The 21,128-nt window shown below is 42.2% G+C and overlaps 1 protein-coding gene and 1 pseudogene across 2 annotated transcripts; both read right to left on the bottom strand.

Annotated features, from left to right (window-relative positions):
• Positions 1–996: 996 nt before the first annotated feature.
• On the bottom strand, positions 997–19,629 carry dhx35 (DEAH-box helicase 35). 2 transcript variants are annotated; one of them, XM_046364996.1, is made up of 20 exons: positions 19,510–19,629; positions 18,732–18,859; positions 18,548–18,640; positions 17,989–18,066; positions 17,677–17,781; positions 17,512–17,573; positions 17,308–17,377; positions 16,667–16,726; positions 16,096–16,208; positions 15,035–15,131; positions 14,807–14,965; positions 7,614–7,824; positions 7,350–7,474; positions 6,851–7,096; positions 6,599–6,676; positions 5,541–5,670; positions 5,368–5,449; positions 5,181–5,252; positions 4,832–4,943; positions 997–3,397 (listed from the first exon to the last, which is right to left on the bottom strand). In XM_046364996.1, the coding sequence occupies exons 1-20, from the start codon at positions 19,568–19,570 to the stop codon at positions 3,359–3,361; spliced, it is 2,121 nt and encodes a 706-aa protein (XP_046220952.1). In that variant the 5' UTR covers positions 19,571–19,629; the 3' UTR covers positions 997–3,358. The 2 variants fall into 2 exon arrangements, with proteins under 2 accessions (XP_046220952.1, XP_046220953.1); XM_046364997.1 differs by having other exon boundaries at positions 5,541–5,664.
• LOC124047029 lies at positions 2,926–3,026 on the bottom strand (annotated as a pseudogene).
• Positions 19,630–21,128: the final 1,499 nt, after the last annotated feature.

The following is a 21,128-nucleotide window of genomic DNA, read 5'->3' as shown; positions in this document are numbered from 1 at the left end:
TTGGAACGCTAAGCGAGGAAGTCAGCCGCACTCTCTCATACTGTCATCCCAGAGTTTATTTACATTTCCGCTACCCGCTGTAGGGTTACTCTACCCACATTCCCTTTTACCGCTGTCAGAGATCAATCAACGCGCCAGGTAGATGCCTAAATGCCCGCCCAATATGAAATCATTTGTCACCTAATCAGCCAGACAAAAACAGACCAGGGCCTAACATCAGCCATGTGCCTACCACAATCTCCAATTGCCTAATCGGAGGATACATCCAGTTGGTTCCATTAGTCATTTAAAACACTCAGAATACCTGAAGTTGAAACAATACATCTCATTCAGTGTAATTATATTCCCGTGAAGAGCGTCTTTAATGCCAATACAAGGTTGTTTCAAGAATTGTCAGTACATTGTTGGATGAGTAGGGAAAACAGAAAAAGGGTTTTAAAAAACTGGGCATACTACATTATTAACATGCTGGCATTGTCTCCCATAATAATACTGATTATATGCTTTAAATCTTAAATGGAATAACATCTATCAAAGGAAATACTGGCAGGACTGGAAACCATTCCAGATCAGTTTACAGTACAACGCTGACACCTGCTGGACAAGTACACTACAGCACCAGTATTTGAGGACACCAGTCAGTTCACCCAGGACTCAGGTGTAGGATGAACTTTCCCCTAAACACTGATCTAATGGTCATTATAAACTGGGTGGTTCGAGCTCTGAATGCTGATTGGCTGAAAGCTGCAGTACATCAGTATGACAAAACATTTTTACTGCTCTAATTAAGTTGGTAAACAGTTTATAATAGCAATAAGCACCTCAGGGGTTTGTGATATATGGCCAATATACACCACGGCTAAGGGCTGTGTCCTAGCACTCCGTGTTGCATCGGCTAAGGGCTGTTCTAAGCACGTGGTATATTGGCCATATACCACACCACCTCAGGCCTTATTGCTTAAGTTGAAACCATTTAACAGACACAGACAGGCATAGTTGAGCCCATGACCATACAGCTTTATTTCAAGATGTGGAGGGATACAGCTGCTTATCAGAGCTGGGCAACTACAGACTACAGATTACACTGTGGCTTTGAGACAGACGCATCAAGATCCTCAGCAGAGGAACATCAGTCATCTCACAGTCAACTACATTTGTGCAAATCTACATTGTGATCTTAGCAGTGTCCTTAATAGACTACCATTTAACATGCAAGAGTATTTCACTTGTAGTCATTCTACTATTCAGATTGCATTGGATCATCTATGGTATGTTAGTTTTCCAGAGTTCAGAGGCAGTTATATTGTACCTAGAAAGGACAAGGAATTGAAAGTTAAAATCATGCAGACTTAAGTCAAAGTAAGGACAGCAACCTTACTGAAATGAAAGCAGGTCCTATGGTCTTGTTTGTTTTCTTACTCTAAAGCTTTTGGGGGTCTTTTTTTTTACCCAATAATAATAGCATTCCTAGAGAAAAACAAAGAAAATAAGGAAGAGCCAATCAAGACAGGAGCAGGGTTTGTTGTAATATATGGGGTGAAACGTACTTCAAATGGGCCATGCTATCTGGTATCCTTCGGACGTCCCCCCCCATTGAAGTTCAAATGTAAAATGTTAAGGTTATGGGTAGGGACATCCAAAGGAACCAAGATAGCAATGACCCATAAAAATGTGTGCCTTCCTTTCTGTTGAACATTACTGGTCTTGACACTGACAACGGTGTACAAAAGAACAACTGATTTATGCAAACCACAACCAATGGCGATATAGGGAAACAGTGGTGGGCCAAAGAGAAATGGCTCAAAAATATAAAATGCTTACATTTTTTTAGGCTTCATATGCATCTCTGAATGCACTTATTCGTATGGAAAAATGGCACTTACATTTTTCAGTTTTGATTGCTTCTTTTGCACTTAAAATGCTTGATGGGTTATTTGCACATTTCATACCAAAATGAAATGTGAAATATGGTTAGATCATTTGGCACAGAACGGTTGAAAAGGCCACTATGTTTGAGATAGACAGTAGTAAAGAGTTGTAGAGACGCTGTCTAAAAGCAAAGAGGTCTTTTTCACAGTAATAACCCAGAACGCTACATTCTGGGTCCACACATCAAATCCTAAATGGATTTTCCATTTGTGGCACAAGCTTATAGATCTGTGCCACTGAGTCAAAACACTTATGATTGAAGATTGCAGGGTTCTCCAACTCTGGTCCTGGAGAGCCATTAGGTGTGCTGGCTTTTGTTCCAGCCCGAACACATCTGATTTAGCTAAACGTGATCCAGATTGAAGACCATGAGTAGTTGATCGATTGTGTTGAGGCTGGGTTGGAACAAAACCCTTCTTTTCCCGTATCTCTCCAGGAGTGGAATTGGGGATTCCTGTTCTAGAGAGACAAGTATTGGAAAAAGTAGACCGCTAGCCTTGGTACTGACAGCTACAGTAGGATGAGACGAGCACCCAGTCTAGGGGAGGAGCAAATTATTACAAAATAAGATACACATTTTTTGCACCCCCCCACCACCAAAAATAAATAAAAAATTTAAATTCAACTTTTCACATCCTCACACTCAGTCTTCATTTATTTACCGTGCCATGCCACGATTCAAATCAAACCCCCCATAGCAATGTTTACACAGCATCTTGGTTTTACAAATTACTGCACATATACACACACACACACACAGATTATCTTAAACTGGAAGCATCTACCTGTGGAGTCTAGCTGGTGTTGGTAGGGATTTTATTTGACCATGGCGAAAAAGAGCTACTGCGTAAATACTACAGGGTTCAATTGAATTGAGCCCAAAGCCATAAAAAAATAACCATGAAACCAAGGACCAGGCATGGTACCGCCATTCCCTGGATCCGAGCCTGCTCTTGTCTCTATATGTACAGGTGTGGATGGGACCTGGTCTAGCTGGAAAGGACAGAACTATGGAGCTCTCCAACCATATTATAACTATCAGACATTAAACTGATAAGAACAGATCCTACATTTGATCTAAGCCAAAACGCAGATGTCTAACCCTTCAGTAAACTCAGAACAAACAGCCCATTTACATGCTCATTTGTTCTGTCCCTTTCAGAATGACCCTCTAGTGACTGCCATGTGGAATGGGAAATAAATATAGAATACAGATTTGTACAGGGTGATAAAGGGGAAGAGGGTATCAGAATGGGGATGGGGGGGCACAGTGTAGGTTTAGGAGGGGTGTTCTCCTTTCTCCTCTTCGGGTCTTACCCAGTACCCTGCTTCCCATGACTCTGTTCCCCTAACGCTGGTCCTCTCTGGGTGAGGGGTTGGAACCAGGATGTAGTGGACAGAGTTATGAGAGGCGCGGACAGGAAGCAGCTCAGAGGACCCTGGATCTCTTGCTGGTTAGTGACCCATGCTAACAGATGGGGAGAAGGAGATACAGACAGAGAGAGAACAGGAGGGATATAAAGTGAATCAGAGAAAGACTAAGATAAACATATATGGTAGTGTTTTATTAGGATCCACATGAGTTGTTCCTGAAGCAGCAGATACTCTTCCTGGAGTCCACACAGAACATCAAGACTGTTCTACATGCATAAGACACAATTAGATCCAAAACAAGGTCCTACGGACCTGCAGCATGTATACACTATATATACACAAAAGTAGGTGGACACCCCGTGAAATTTGTGGATTCGGCTATTTCAGCCCAACCCATTGCTGACAGGTGTATCAAATTGAGCACAGCGCCATGCAATCTCCATTGACAAACATTGGCAGTAGAATGGCCTTGCTGAAGAGCTCAGTGACTTTTAACGTGGCTTTGTCATAGGATGCCACCTTTCCAACAAGTCAGTTTGTCAAATGTCGGCCCTGGTCGACTGTAAGTGCTGTTATTGTGAAGTGGAAACGCCTAGAAGCAAAAGTGGCTCAGCCGCAAAGTGGTAGTTCCAAACTGCCTCTGGAAGCAACGTCAGCACAACTGTTCGTCAGGAGCTTCCTGTAATGGGTTGACATGGCCGAGCAGCCGCACACAAGCCTAAGATCACTATGCGCATTGCCAAGCATTGGCTAGAGAGGTGTAAAGATCACTGCCATTGGACTCTGGAGCAGTGGAAACGCCTTCTCTGGAGTGATGAATCACGCTTCGCCATCTGGCAGTCCGAAATCTGGGTTGCCAGGGGAAAAAAAACACTACCTGCCCGAATGTATGGTGCCAACTGACAGATGACGAATGGTCTGGGGCTGTTTCATGGTTCGGGCTAGACCCCTTAGTTCCATTGAAGGAAAATCCTTTACGCTACAGCATACAATGGCATTCTAGATGATTCTGTAATTCCATCTTTGTGGCAACAGTTTGGGGGAGGTCCTTTCCTGTTTCAGCATGACAATGCCCCCATGCACAAAGCGAGGTCCATTCAGAAATGGTTTGTTGAGAACGGTGTGGAAGAACTTTACTTCCCTGACCTCAACCCCATCGAACACCTTTAGGATGAATTGGAACGCAGACTATGAGTCAGGCCTAATCACCCAACATCAGTGCCCGACCTTACTAATGCTTTTGTGGCTGAACGGAAGCAAGTCCCTGCAGTAATGTTCCAACATCTAGTGGAAAGCCTTCCCAGAAGAGTGGAGGTTGTTATATTAGCAAATGGGGGACCAACCCCATATTAATGCCCATGATTTTAGAATGAGATGTTCAACAAGCAGGTGTCCACATACTTTTGGTCATGTAGTGTACATACATAGCCCTAATATGGGTTATGGGTGTGCTTTTTTTTATTTACTTTCCTCAGAACAAACAAGCGAGAACAAAAAGAGTATTAGAAAGACAGTGTTTTTCTCCTACCTTAGCCTGCTTGTAAAAGTGGGGAGCAAGCTCGACCAACCAGGAGGACTCGACAGCTGTGACATCACGCATGTAGTACTTAGAGGTCTGCACGACTTCATTGAAGACAACCCTGGGGGAGGACAAGGCAGTGTTAGACGCATATATCTAGGAGATTCATTCCTCTCCTCTGAGACCCAGACATATTTGATCTATTCCAGAGCTCGAATACCTGATTCAGTCAACTATTCATTATGCCCTTGATGAATCAGCTGAGCTAGTTTAGGGCTACAACAACATAGTGAAACCTCTGGGGTCCCCGGGGAGAGGTTTGAGAACCCTTGGACCAATGTAAAAGCCAAATCCTCACCACTTCGTAGGCTTTTCTCCAAACAGCACGGAGTTTGGATGGATGTGAAGCTCTCTGTCATCCCGTAGAGTCCTGGGAAACAGAAGGTGTGAGGAAGGGATGAATTAACTGTGAAGACATTGAACTTATTAGTCAAGGCAAAAGCAATGAGCAACAGACAACAGTGGTTCAGGTAGTTGGTAGTCACCTGTAGGATCCTGAGTGGTGCATGCGGGCAGCGTTGGCAAAAAACCCAGACACAATGCATCTCAGGATCACATCCGGGTCACCTGGACAAGACAAAAACCCAATTCAATTTGAACACTGTAAAGAGGTGCACATAAAGGATACAAACTGGACAGAAATGTGGGGTATGCACACCTTCGCTGGAGGTGCGTGGCACCTTGAATTTATTCATGAGTCGCCTGAGCTGTTCTCGTACAGTCATGGCTCGCTGCAGACCCTTGTAGTTGAGGAAGTGTTCCTGACACCACTGAGAGCTCTTCTGGTGCTAGATGGATGAGGTGTGTGTGGGGGGGGGTAGAGACAAACCAGTTTTAGGTTAAAACCGTTTAGGTTTTATTCCCTCTGGAAAATAACAAGGGTGCTTACAATGAACAAAAATATAAACACAACATGTAAAGTGTTGGTCCCATGTTTCATGAGCTGAAATCCCAGAAAATGTTCCATACACACAAAAAGCTTATTTCTCTCAAATTTTGTGCACAAATGTTTACATCCCCATTAGTGAGCATTTCTCCTTTGCTAGGAAAATCCATCCACCTGACAGGTATGGCATATCAAGAAGCTGATTAAACATGATCGTTACACAGGTGCACCTTGTGCTGGGGATACTAAAAGGCCACTAAAATGTGCAGTTTTGTCACAGAACAAAATGCCACAGATGTCTCAAGTTGAGAAAACGTGCAATTGGCGTGCTGACTGCAGGAATGTCCACCAGAGAGTTGAATGTTAATTTCTCTACCATAAGCTACCTCCAACATCGTTTTTGAAAACTCTATGCAAAGGAGATATGTCGCGCTGCACGAGGCAAATGGTGGTCACAACAGATTTCTGATCCACACCCCTACCTTTTTTTAAGGTATCTGTATGCGTAACTGTATTCCCAGTCATGTGAAATCCATAGATTAGGACCTAATGAATTTATTTAAAATGACTGATTTCCTTATATGTACAATTTTTTAAATTGTTGCATGCTGCATTTATATTTTTGTTTAGTATAGTTTTCAGGAATGCAAATGCTTAGTAAAGCTGATATTTAGCACCAAGTCCTGAAAAGATATCAATCTAAAATGTTATATCATTCAGCAGAGTGCTTTGCTGTTCATGGACCATGTTCGTATAAAAAGATTCAGGTTGATCGCTGCTAAAAGGAAGGCTTCATTCCTAGAAGTAGCCCATACAGTGGCAGTGCCCACCTTGATGAAGGCTTCGTAGACATTGAGCATGGTGAGATGATCTCCTTCCGCCACAGCAAACTTGCGATGCTCCCGCGCCTATGGAGGAGGGAGGAGGATGGGAGCAGAGAGAGAAACATGCAGACAGAGGGGGAGACGAGAGGTGATTAGGATGGTAGATGCCGTGCTTCTCGAAGCACAGAGACAGACATACAGATCTGCACAACAGAACGTTTTAGACTGGGCATTCAACATGACATCTGCAACACTCACTGCTGGTTTCTTCTGATTGGCTGGCACCATGAAGATGTTTTGGATCTGCATCATGGCTGCTATGGTAACAATCTCCTTTGAACAGCCAAAGTTTCCTGACTCCAGCAGCATCTTGGCAAACATGGGGCTGAGGGGGAACTCTGCCATACGCACACCCATAGGGTCAGTCAGACGACCATACTGGTCCAGACCCCCCAGGGCGTAGAGCAGCTCCAGGGCTTGGACCATGGACTGGGCTGGAGGAGGCTAGAGTGGGAACAATTATAAAGTTAGTATAATACACAGGCTATCAAAGTTAATCATTTGTTGACAACCAGTCTTGGTGCTCTTTGAGTTAATTCACCATCTTTTAGAATTGTGAGCCTTTCACAGTGCTCTTAATTTTGTGTACCGACTACTCAAGCATCTGACCAAATTCAGAAAATGTTTAGATCGAGTAAACCCAAGATTACAGTGCGTGCTCAAAACAAAGTACACACATTGTATTGGATGGACTCACAGAGAGAAAGCTGAATCGCAGCACGTTGTCTATGCCCAGAGCTTTGAGCTGCAGGATGACAGGGGCCAGGTTGGTACGCTGCATCTCAGGAACCGTGGACGCAGGCAACTTCTCAAAATCCTCCTCTGGAGCACACAGACAGGTCAGAACACAGACCACAGTACAGAGCAAGCTTAGAGCTTCCTTGACACTTTCTCCCCCTCACCGATGGCCTTTTCCGATAACACACACAGAGACCCCACCCCCTCCCTCACACATACACACCTGTGTATAGTCTGAAGCACTTCCCGGCTCGGTTGCGTCCCCCTCGTCCTGCCCTCTGACTGGCTGAGGCCTTGGAAATGGGCGTGACCACCAGCGACTCGATGGCAGTGCAAGGGTTGTACGCCCGCAGCTTGACAAACGCACAGTCGATCACAAACACGATGCCGTTGATGGTGATGGACGTCTCCGCTATGTTAGTGGCCACCACCACCTTAAAGAACCAGAGAGAGCGCTTTAACATAGACCACCCACTCCTGTATATCCAATACAGGGCTTTTATAAAGCACATGCTTCAGCCACTCAGATCATTTCATCCTGTGGCAGAAAGTGTTAAGGAAGCTTAGCGTATACCCATGGTTGTCCTATGTCCTAGCGGAGGTATAAAAGCATTCTTTGTCATCTGAGAACTTGAAACTTTTTTTTGCCACTTGTCCTTCAGATAATTAGGAAAGATTTTTTACTTGTCCAAATGTTAAAGTCACCCATCACGTTACCCCCACCCCTGGAAAGTGGTCTCCAACACCAGCCCGCGGGCCGACAGTTGGCGAACCCTGCTGCAAATGTTTTAAAAAATGCAATTGGCAGGAATACACCGTTCTCAAAAACCCACAGATTAAAATATCCATCAGAAATTAAGGGAGATCTAATGATGCATCAACTAGCATGGTTTACTAATATGACTAGGATTATCATCAACTAGCATGGTTTACTAATATGACTGGGATTATCATCAACTAGCATGGTTTACTAATATGACTGGGATTATCATCAACTAGCATGGTTTACTAATATGACTAGGATTATCATCAACTAGCATGGTTTACTAATATGACTAGGATTATCATCAACTAGCACGGTTTACTAATATGACTAGGATTATCATCAACTAGCATGGTTTACTAATATGACTAGGATTATCATCAACTAGCATGGTTTACTAATATGACTGGGATTATCATCAACTAGCATGGTTTACTAATATGACTAGGATTATCATCAACTAGCATGGTTTACTAATATGACTAGGATTATCATCAACTAGCATGGTTTACTAATATGACTAGGATTATCATCAACTAGCACGGTTTACTAATATGACTGGGATTATCATCAACTAGCACGGTTTACTAATATGACTGGGATTATCATCAACTAGAATGGTTTACTAATATGACTAGGATTATCATCAACTAGCACGGTTTACTAATATGACTAGGATTATCATCAACTAGCACGGTTTACTAATATGACTAGGATTATCATCAACTAGCACGGTTTACTAATATGACTGGGATTATCATCAACTAGCACGGTTTACTAATATGACTGGGATTATCATCAACTAGAATGGTTTACTAATATGACTGGGATTATCATCAACTAGCATGGTTTACTAATATGACTAGGATTATCATCAACTAGCATGGTTTACTAATATGACTGGGATTATCATCAACTAGCACGGTTTACTAATATGACTAGGATTATCATCAACTAGCACGGTTTACTAATATGACTGGGATTATCATCAACTAGCATGGTTTACTAATATGACTAGGATTATCATCAACTAGCATGGTTTACTAATATGACTGGGATTATCATCAACTAGCACGGTTTACTAATATGACTAGGATTATCATCAACTAGCACGGTTTACTAATATGACTAGGATTATCATCAACTAGCACGGTTTACTAATATGACTAGGATTATCATCAACTAGCATGGTTTACTAATATGACTAGGATTATCATCAACTAGCATGGTTTACTAATATGACTGGGATTATCATCAACTAGCATGGTTTACTAATATGACTAGGATTATCATCAACTAGCACGGTTTACTAATATGACTAGGATTATCATCAACTAGCATGGTTTACTAATATGACTAGGATTATCATCAACTAGCATGGTTTACTAATATGACTGGGATTATCATCAACTAGCACGGTTTACTAATATGACTGGGATTATCATCAACTAGCACGGTTTACTAATATGACTAGGATTATCATCAACTAGCATGGTTTACTAATATGACTGGGATTATCATCAACTAGCATGGTTTACTAATATGACTGGGATTATCATCAACTAGCATGGTTTACTAATATGACTGGGATTATCATCAACTAGCATGGTTTACTAATATGACTGGGATTATCATCAACTAGCATGGTTTACTAATATGACTGGGATTATCATCAACTAGCACGGTTTACTAATATGACTAGGATTATCATCAACTAGCATGGTTTACTAATATGACTGGGATTATCATCAACTAGCATGGTTTACTAATATGACTGGGATTATCATCAACTAGCACGGTTTACTAATATGACTAGGATTATCATCAACTAGCATGGTTTACTAATATGACTGGGATTATCATCAACTAGCACGGTTTACTAATATGACTGGGATTATCATCAACTAGAATGGTTTACTAATATGACTGGGATTATCATCAACTAGCATGGTTTACTAATATGACTAGGATTATCATCAACTAGCATGGTTTACTAATATGACTGGGATTATCATCAACTAGCACGGTTTACTAATATGACTAGGATTATCATCAACTAGCATGGTTTACTAATATGACTGGGATTATCATCAACTAGCATGGTTTACTAATATGACTAGGATTATCATCAACTAGCATGGTTTACTAATATGACTGGGATTATCATCAACTAGCATGGTTTACTAATATGACTAGGATTATCATCAACTAGCATGGTTTACTAATATGACTAGGATTATCATCAACTAGCATGGTTTACTAATATGACTAGGATTATCATCAACTAGCATGGTTTACTAATATGACTAGGATTATCATCAACTAGCATGGTTTACTAATATGACTGGGATTATCATCAACTAGCACGGTTTACTAATATGACTAGGATTATCATCAACTAGCACGGTTTACTAATATGACTAGGATTATCATCAACTAGCATGGTTTACTAATATGACTAGGATTATCATCAACTAGCATGGTTTACTAATATGACTGGGATTATCATCAACTAGCACGGTTTACTAATATGACTGGGATTATCATCAACTAGCACGGTTTACTAATATGACTAGGATTATCATCAACTAGCATGGTTTACTAATATGACTGGGATTATCATCAACTAGCATGGTTTACTAATATGACTGGGATTATCATCAACTAGCATGGTTTACTAATATGACTGGGATTATCATCAACTAGCATGGTTTACTAATATGACTGGGATTATCATCAACTAGCATGGTTTACTAATATGACTGGGATTATCATCAACTAGCATGGTTTACTAATATGACTAGGATTATCATCAACTAGCATGGTTTACTAATATGACTGGGATTATCATCAACTAGCATGGTTTACTAATATGACTGGGATTATCATCAACTAGCATGGTTTACTAATATGACTGGGATTATCATCAACTAGCATGGTTTACTAATATGACTAGGATTATCATCAACTAGCATGGTTTACTAATATGACTAGGATTATCATCAACTAGCATGGTTTACTAATATGACTGGGATTATCATCAACTAGCATGGTTTACTAATATGACTGGGATTATCATCAACTAGCATGGTTTACTAATATGACTATTATCATCAACTAGCATGGTTTACTAATATGACTGGGATTATCATCAACTAGCATGGTTTACTAATATGACTGGGATTATCATCAACTAGCATGGTTTACTAATATGACTAGGATTATCATCAACTAGCATGGTTTACTAATATGACTGGGATTATCATCAACTAGCATGGTTTACTAATATGACTGGGATTATCATCAACTAATATGACTAGGATTATCATCAACTGGTTTACTAATATGACTGGGATTATCATCAACTAGCATGGTTTACTAATATGACTGGGATTATCATCAACTAGCACGGTTTACTAATATGACTGGGATTATCATCAACTAGCATGGTTTACTAATATGACTGGGATTATCATCAACTAGCATGGTTTACTAATATGACTGGGATTATCATCAACTAGCATGGTTTACTAATATGACTGGGATTATCATCAACTAGCACGGTTTACTAATATGACTGGGATTATCATCAACTAGCACGGTTTACTAATATGAATAGGATTATCATCAACTAGCATGGTTTACTAATATGACTGGGATTATCATCAACTAGCATGGTTTACTAATATGACTGGGATTATCATCAACTAGCACGGTTTACTAATATGACTGGGATTATCATCAACTAGCATGGTTTACTAATATGACTGGGATTATCATCAACTAGCACGGTTTACTAATATGACTGGGATTATCATCAACTAGCATGGTTTACTAATATGACTGGGATTATCATCAACTAGCATGGTTTACTAATATGACTGGGATTATCATCAACTAGCACGGTTTACTAATATGACTAGGATTATCATCAACTAGCATGGTTTACTAATATGACTGGGATTATCATCAACTAGCATGGTTTACTAATATGACTAGGATTATCATCAACTAGCATGGTTTACTAATATGACTGGGATTATCATCAACTAGCACGGTTTACTAATATGACTGGGATTATCATCAACTAGCACGGTTTACTAATATGACTGGGATTATCATCAACTAGCATGGTTTACTAATATGAATAGAACATGAGAAAAATGCTGGTTTCAATGTCATATTAAGCATTATAAAATACACTACATGACCAAAAGTATGTGGACACATTCCAAAATGATGGGCATTAATTTGGAGTTGGTCCCCCCTTCGCTGCTATAACAGCCTCTCCTCTTCTGGGAAGACTTCCCACTAGATGTTGGAACATTGCTGCAGGGACTTGCTTCCATTCAGCCACAAGAGCATTAGTGAGGTCGGGCACTGATGTTGGGTGATTATGCCTGACTCGCAGTCTGCGTTCCAATTCATCCCAAAGGTGTTCGACGGGGTTGAGATCAGGGCTCTGTGCAGGCCAGTCAAGTTCTTCCACACCCATCTTGACAAACCATTTCTGAATGGACCTCACTTTGTAGACGGGGGCATTGTCATGCTAAAACAGGAAAGGGCCTCCCCCAAACTGTTGCCACAAAGATGGAAGTACAGAATCATCTAGAATGTCATTGTATGCTGTAGCGTAAAGGATTTTCCTTCCCGGAACCATACAAAACAGCCCCAGATCATTATTCCTCCTCCACAAAACTTCACAGTTGGCACTATGCGTTCGGGCAGGTAGCCTTCCCCTGGCATCCGATAAACGCGGATTTGTCTGTCGGACTGCCAGATGGCAAAGTGTGATTCATCACATCAAAGAACAGTTTTCCACTGCTCCAGAGTCCAATGGCGGCAAGTTTTACACCTCTCCAGTCCGAAGCTTGGCATTGCGCATGGTGATTTTAGGCTTGCTGCGGCTGCTCGGCCATGTCAACCCAATTCATGAAGCTCCCAACGAACAGTTATTGTGCTGACGTTGCTTCCAAAGGCAGTTAGGAACTTGTAGCGAGTGTTGCAACTTGAGGACAGAATTTTTACGCGCTTCAGCCCATACAGATCCAAACACGACTGCTGCAGTAGAGAAATACATTTTATGCCAGCAGCATACCACCCTGCATACCACTGCTGGCTTGCTTCTGAAGCTAAGCAGGGTTGGTCCTGGTCAGTCCCTGGATGGGAGCCCAGATGCTTCTGGAAGTGGTGTTGAAGGGCCAGTAGGAGGCACTCTTTCCTCAGGTCTAAATAATACCCCAATGCCCCAGGGCAGTGATTGGGGACACTGCCCTGTGTCAGGTGCCGTCTTTTGGATGGGACGTTAACTCTCTGGGGTCATTAAAGATCCCATGGCACTTATTGTAAGAGTAGGGGTGTTAACCCCAGTGTCCTGGCTAAATTCCCAATCTGGTCACCTAATAATCCCCAGTTTACAATTGGTTCCTTCATCCGTCTCCCCTGTAACTATTCCCCAGGTTGTTGTTGTAAATGAGAGCGTGTTCTCAGTCAACGTACCTGGTAAAATAACGGACTAAAAAAATATTATTTATGCTGCTGCTCTTGCTTTTCACAAGAGCAGCACTTTTTCTTGGTCAATCATAAGTCATCAAAGCGTCAATAGGCTACAGTCATAGAGCATCGCTCAGTGTGTGGCAAAAGTTAGGAGATATCTAATCAGTAAAAGAGGGAATTAAAATGACGGAGTAAAAAGGAGAAGGATAGGCTACAACGACCAAGAGCAAACAGGTAGGCAGGCTGCTACTTAACTAAAATGAGAAAGTGTATGAACTGCAGCATCAGTTAGCCTAGCTAGCTAGCTTAACTAGCTTCTCCTGGTTCGATGCAGTCTAAGACAGGTACTATGCAATCATATTTGATGATAAATAACCTAGCTATGGCAGCCCTTAGTCTATTATAGCGCGAGTCGGCTTGGTTAGTTGCCGTCTCTCCTCCCCCTCCTCCCTCACAGTATGCCCCCTCCCCCGTCTGCTAGTGGTACCTCCCTCCTCGTGTGCTTTATCAGCTCTGGTTAATAAAGTAGCTTTTCTGATGCTTTGTTCACGGACTGGGATCCACCTAGGACTATATTGAAGGAGTCTAAATGTCCTCAGGTCCGTTTGGAACGGGTCTCTCTATTTTTCTTTTAAATTATGCATATCGGATCCAGGTGGGAAAGTCCCAGGTCTATTTCAGAACCGGTCCAACTTTTTGGATCCGTGAAGACCACTGTGTGATATCTTTTTGAAGTCCCTGTAGGCTTTTTAAAAATGTATGTACATAACAAACTGTATTCCAATGTTAGCCTCTCTGATCAGAGTAATTATTTGATATTGGGGTGTGTGATTTCTCTTTCGTCCATTTAGACAACCAAAATCTAGATTCTTCTTGTCCGACAATAAATAAATCTATTTGTTTTTACTTGTCCCGGACAAGAGGACAAGCCTTTATGTTGGACGCTGCATCTCTTCAGGACGCTGATAGTGATACATGCATCATATGCAGTACCACTAGACCAGCTCTCACCAACCCTGGTCTTGGAGAACTAGAAGATGTGCAGGCTTTTGTGCCAGCCCAGTAACAAAACAACTAATTTAACATTCCATTGATCGGGGTTGATGACCACTGCGTAGGGACATTGGGACGGAGTACAGAGGCAGATTGAAATTCACCTTGCGGACAGTAGGGGGCGTCCTCTCAAACACCTTCATCTGGTCAGTGTAGGGCAGGCCTGCGTACATGGGCAGCACCTTGAGGTATTTCTTCATGCCGAGACGGCCCAGAGCCCTGGCCTGCTCCTGGAGCAGAGACACCACCTTCTCCACTTCCTCCTACAGGACACACACAGGTCACATGACAACAAGTACCCAGTTCAAAATCAAACCGTAAGAGAAACACACCTGTCCAGTGAGGAAGGCCAGAACATCTCCATCATCCTCAGTCTCATGGATCTTCAGCACCGTCTCCACTGTGGCCTTCACATAGTCTGGTACTGGGCTGGGGACAGAGATAGGGGAGACAGTGTATAATGACTGGGCTGGGGACAGAGATAGGGGAGACAATGTATAATGACTGGGCTGGGGACAGAGATAGGGGAGACAATGTATAATGACTGGGCTGGGGACAGAGAGATAGGGGAGACAATGTATAATGACTGGGCTGGGGACAGAGAGATAGGGGAGACAATGTATAATGACTGGGCTGGGGACAGAGAGATAGGGGAGACAGTGTATAATGACTGGGCTGGGGACAGAGAGATAGGGGAGACAGTGTATAATGACTGGGCTGGGGACAGAGAGATAGGGGAGACAATGTATAATGACTGGGCTGGGGACAGAGAGATAGGGGAGACCGTGTATAATGACTGGGCTGGGGACAGAGAGATAGTGGAGACAGTGTATAATGACTGGGCTGGGGACAGAGAGATAGGGGAGACAATGTATAATGACTGGGCTGGGGACAGAGAGATAGGGGAGACCGTGTATAATGACTGGGCTGGGGACAGAGAGATAGGGGAGACAGTGTATAATGACTGGGCTGGGGACAGAGAGATAGGGGAGACAGTGTATAATGACTGGGCTGGAGACAGAGCGATAGTGGAGACAGTGTATAATGACTGGGCTGGGGACAGAGCGATAGGGGAGACAGTGTATAATGACTGGGCTGGGGACAGAGCGATAGGGGAGACAGTGTATAATGACTGGGCTGGGGACAGAGCGATAGGGGAGACAGTGTATAATGACTGGGCTGGGGACAGAGCGATAGGGGAGACAGTGTATAATAACTGGGCTAGGGACAGAGAGAAAGAGAGCGCAGACAATGTGAGGAGATGCTCAACTCAGTCTGTCCTGAGCTTGATTAATTCTGACACCAGTGAAACATTAAATATGTGGGGCTGTAGAATGTGATCATATGTGACAGGTTTGGAGACAGAAGAGACGCCCAGAATTCCATGGAATACCTGACAGTGTAGAAGACGTCAACAGGGAAGGTGCGTCCCTCCACCGTCAGAATTCCACACGTGTCCTTGTTAGGATCTCCAGTCTCATTCAGGTTAAAGAACTCTTGGAATTTCTGCAGCGAAGGTGATAACATAGGAGTGGGTTAGATGTAGCCAGGTAAACAGGCTTGTCACTGGCATGACCACAACAAAGGAGTTGTTTGTTTTTAAGACAAAATAGATATTTTATCGAAACTGGATTTGCAAATGTGAAATGTAACTGTACCTAAAGTGAGATTCGGCTGAGCTACACAGGGAACAGAATTACTACAGCAATTCTAAAAAATTCCTATGAAGCAAAAATTGCTGAGCTGGCGAACATAAAAACCATTTCTGCACAAGACAACCAAAAAATACAGTCCGATGTCCCATCTGGCTTGCTGACTGACGCAGTCATGAGCCGACTGCATCTTCATCTGTCTGCACTATGTCAGTGCACTGTGGTCTCTCATGACATCCGCTCATCTCTCCCAGTTCCTTTGTTTCTCTGTACTGAAGCATATCTGTCCATCTTAATGAATCAGAGAATCACCTTGGCATCCAGAGTGGCAGAGGCCACTATCAGCCGGAGGTCTCTGCGCTTCTTCTGAATCTAGAGAAGGATGAAACGAGGAGAAAGCTTCATTTAATAGATTTCAGATGCATTGTTAGCCCAACTGAATGCATGGTCAGTGGAAATACATTACAGTGAAGTAGATAGAGCTGTTAAAGCTGTGAATCCTTAGTTGCTACATACATTTCTTGACTTCTAAATTAAACATACGCCCATTGATTCTTGAAGAACATAACTTATAAATGCCCGATGAGCTTAGTACAAACGGCCGTACCCAATCAGAAACGCTAAATATAAGCTTGTTATAACCCAATATTTATTCATTTTATTTCACCTTCATTTAACCAGGTAGGCTAGTTGAGAACAAGTTCTCATTTACAACTGCGACCTGGCCAAGATAAAGCATAGCAGTCCATATAACATTGCATAGCCTCATAACTCAAGTTTTTATATCATGGATGGTCAGTCCTCTGATCCATAGCTGTGGCTTTGAGTTGAAGAGTGGTTTCATTCCTCCAGGCCCATCCCTCAGCTTTTTACCAGAACATAGGCCAGGTAAACACTTTGCTATCGTTTCAATGAAGGATTGCAGCATTAAAGGAGACATGCACAGAAGCTACCTTCTTTAGCAGGCCGATGGCTATGTCCGTGTAAAGGGTTCTCTCATGGGCCTCGTCGAGCATGAGGACACTGAGGAGGAAAGATGGACAGATCCCTGGGGTTAAAACAGGATGAACCCAGACTATGAATCCACCATTGATTTTCAGTCTGAGGCTAGTATTGCGTAGCCAATACTAGGTCAGTTTGTTAGTGAAGTTATTCACCTGTACTTCTTCAGTAGAGGATCAGCCATCATCTCTCTCACCAGCATCCCATCTGTCAGGAACTGAGAGAGAAAGAGAAAATTCACATAAGGAAAACAGCCAACAAAATGAATTTATGGGACCACTATGATGTCAGGGGACATGGCGGCAGGCTGAGTGTAGTACCTTAATGCGGGTGGCATGGGGGTCAGAGCAGTCATCGAAGCGAATGGTATAGCCCACCTCATGCCCCAACAGGGCTCCACGCTCTTCTGCCAAACGATTGGCTACCTAACAGGAAGAGAGGGGAAACAACCTCAGTCAGACAGAAGAACTGTCTCTTAAAAAAGTGCCAAAATACAGTTATTTTAATGAAGTTATATCATTTTTTGCAACTCTTTAAAATGATAAAAGGGGACTATTTGATATTCAGGGCAGTAAGCGGTCCAAAGGGCCAGCAGAGCTTAAGGAGAATGTGAGGGAGATAGGAGTACTTACTGAGATAGCAGCCACTCTACGAGGCTGTGTCACACCAATCACCTTCCCCTCAGCTGCCCAGCCAGCCTCCAGCAAATACTGAGGTGGAGAAAGAAAGGAAGGGGTAAGAGAGAGGGGAAGAGTGTGATGCAGAAGAGCAAGAGAAAGACAGAGGACAAGGGGGAGTGTGAGAGAGAAAGAGAGCGAGGGGCATCAATATAAAGTCTAGGACAGCCTACTCAGCAGAAATTAAGTCCCACTTGATTTGCTCCGAACCCTGGTTGCATAGAAGAGAAAATGGCTAGTAAGCAGCGGACAAGGTCACTCTCCCGCTCCGTAAGAAGGAAGCTGTGTGAAGGGTATCAGTCCACTGCTGCAGTGTCCTGGGGTGTCCATAGTATTCTCTCTCCACAGTAATGAGTCAAGTGTTCCCCAACCCCAACTTCTATATTAATCTGTCCTACTTCATGAGAATGGTCAAAATCCTTCATATTAAGTTAGAACTAGCCAGACATGAACTGCTGCTTGAGCCAACTCTATCGTTGTCAAGCAGGGCTACTGTATATTAGCTTATCCAAACCTGGGGGATCTGTGTAGTCTTCCCACATCCTGTCTCTCCTACGATGATCACTGTCTGGTAACTCTCCACCAAGTAGAGGATGTTGTTTCTGTGCTGAAAACAACATGGCAGACATGTCAACAGGGCTCCTATGATTTAGTAGAAACAATAAAAAACACTTTACTAATGAGAGTTGATGAGCAACCTTGAAAACAGGAAGTTTCTGTCGCTGCTTCTCGATGGACAGTGCGGTGTGAGGGTTGAAAATGATGGGGGAGCCTGTCGTTTCTGTCGTGACATGCCGCTCCTCCGATATCCCGGGGGCCTCCGAACCTTAGACACAGACGATGATGATGATGATGATGACGTAGTATAATCAAAGATCGTCGTAAATTCATGATCAACTATAAGCAACGTCGCAATGAAACAAATACAACATTGATAAGATGACCTAATACTACAGACTGTTTCTCTGCATAGTGAAATGCTGCTGACAGCTTGGATTCAGCTAACGTTTACATAACTAACGCCTGATATGATGACAGGCCAATATAGCTATAGATACTGTTACTGCAAAGGGACGTGCAAAATCCCCCTTACCTCCTTATGCATAACCGAGCGGGAAACGAATGATAGTAACTAGCTAGCTAGTTAGCTACACCCCTTTACATTCTAGCCAATGTGTCTTGACAACGTATATTTTTGTCATGTTGGGAAACTTAAATAGGTTCACAATCCTCAAGATAACAGTAACTAGTTACTAACGTTACCGTTAGCTAATTAACGTTATAACTAGCTAGTATCAATGACAATGAACCACAGTAGTAACGTTAGCGATCATAACACAACGCAGGCGGGAAAAAACGTTGGTTATCTGCAATAAATGTATTGCGCACTAATTCATATGCACAAATTAATACACTTTTTACGTGAAACGACTAAATGCATGCAATCATTGTCTAATTTAACAATATTGCGCTTACCCGGTTTCCAAAATTTCATCGTGGAGAGGGGGGCCGCCATCTTGGCTTCTACGTCACACATTTTTTCTAGCCTAAAGGTGCGTTCAACACAACTGAGAACAAGGAAAAATACGAGGTCAAATCATGACGTCAGTGATCTTCAGGTCAGAAAGTCGGAGCTCAAGCAAGATGTCGGAGTTTAAGACTTGGAATTACGAGTTGGATGACCGTTCAAAACCATTTTTCCAGGTTGTGCGCGTTTTTTTACGAGTTCCCAGTTGTCTTGAACGCACTGAGGTCGATGTCGGAGATTTTGATTTCCAAGTACCCAGTTCCTAGTTGTTTTGAACGCGGCATAAAAAAAAAATGAGAAAAAAAAAATCATAAAACGCGGTGTTATGAGTATGACGTCATGTTTACGGCGCGATTCCTTGAGTGTTTATTATTTTGACCACAATATGGCACAAATGACCATAGGTTAAAGTCAATGCTTTATGCTATATATATATAACATGTTTTAAATGAGTTATGCAATACATACCTGCCTTGAGAAAGTATTAATCATACCCTTTGACTTATTTCACATTTTATTGTTAAAGCATGAAGATTTCTTTTTCTCAACCATCTACACACAATACCCCATAATGACAAAGTGAAAACATGTTTTTAGAGCTTTTTGCAAATTGATTGAAAATGAAATACAGATTTATCTCATGAACATAAAGTATTCACACCCCTGAGTCAATACATGTTAGAATCACCTTTGGCAGTGATTACAGCTATGAGTCTTTCTGGGTAAGTCACTAAGAACTTTGCACATCTGGATTGTATAATATTATTTGTTTAATTCTTCAAGCTCTGTCAAGCAGTGGTGGACTTACCAGTAGCCAAAAGAGGCAATTGCCTCAGGGCTCACATCATCAAGGGGCCTCCTGTGCTGGGCATAATTTAAAAAATAATAATATTAGCAATCATTTTTTTTAAATACATTTTCTCAGCTTGAGAACCCCCATGCTCTGCTCGAGGCCTTCCACTCGAGACCACTGTCCAGGTTAATGAGGCCACATTGTTGACAAAAAAAAGGCCTCCAAAAAAGTTAATGAATCCATACAGCCGAATAATAATTCAGAATAGATCAATAGATATTTCCATAACTTTTTTATTTTATTTTTTATTTTTATTTATCGAGGTAAGTCAGTGAAGAACAAATTCTTATTTAAAATGATGGCCTAGGAGAAGGCAAAAAGCCACCTGCAGGGTCAGGGGCTGGTATTAACAATAACAAATCAAATAAAAATATAGGACAAAACACACATCACGACAAGAGAGACACAATAACACTACATGAAGAAAGACCTAAGACAACAACATAGCATGGCAGCAACACAACATGACAACAACATGATAGCAACACAACATGATAGCAACACAACATGGCAGCAGCACAACATGGTAGCAGCACAAAACATGGTACAAACATATTGGACACAGACAAAAGCACAAAGGGCAAGAAGGTAGAGACAACAATACATCACGTGAAACAGCCACAACTGTCAGTAAGAGTGTCCATGATTGAGCCTTTGAATGAAGAGATGGCCATAAAACTGTCCCGTTTGAGTGTTTTTTGCAGCTCATTCCAA

The sequence above is a fragment of the Oncorhynchus gorbuscha genome, linkage group LG10 (assembly GCF_021184085.1).
Source record: "Oncorhynchus gorbuscha isolate QuinsamMale2020 ecotype Even-year linkage group LG10, OgorEven_v1.0, whole genome shotgun sequence".
NCBI classification, from domain to species: Eukaryota; Metazoa; Chordata; class Actinopteri; order Salmoniformes; family Salmonidae; genus Oncorhynchus; species Oncorhynchus gorbuscha.
This window is presented reverse-complemented; position numbering and strand designations above follow the sequence as displayed.

Excerpts from the sequence above, each read along its gene's own strand:
- dhx35 (XM_046364996.1), bottom strand. The coding sequence starts at position 19,570 with ATGTGTGACGTAGAAGCCAAGATGGCGGCCCCCCTCTCCACGATGAAA. Across the intron at positions 17,782-17,988 it reads GTAGAGTGGCTGCTATCTCA|GTAGCCAATCGTTTGGCAGA; the intron begins GTAAGTACTCCT and ends TCTTCCTGTTAG. Across the intron at positions 6,677-6,850 it reads CCAATCAGAAGAAACCAGCA|GCGCGGGAGCATCGCAAGTT; the intron begins GTGAGTGTTGCA and ends CCTCCTCCATAG.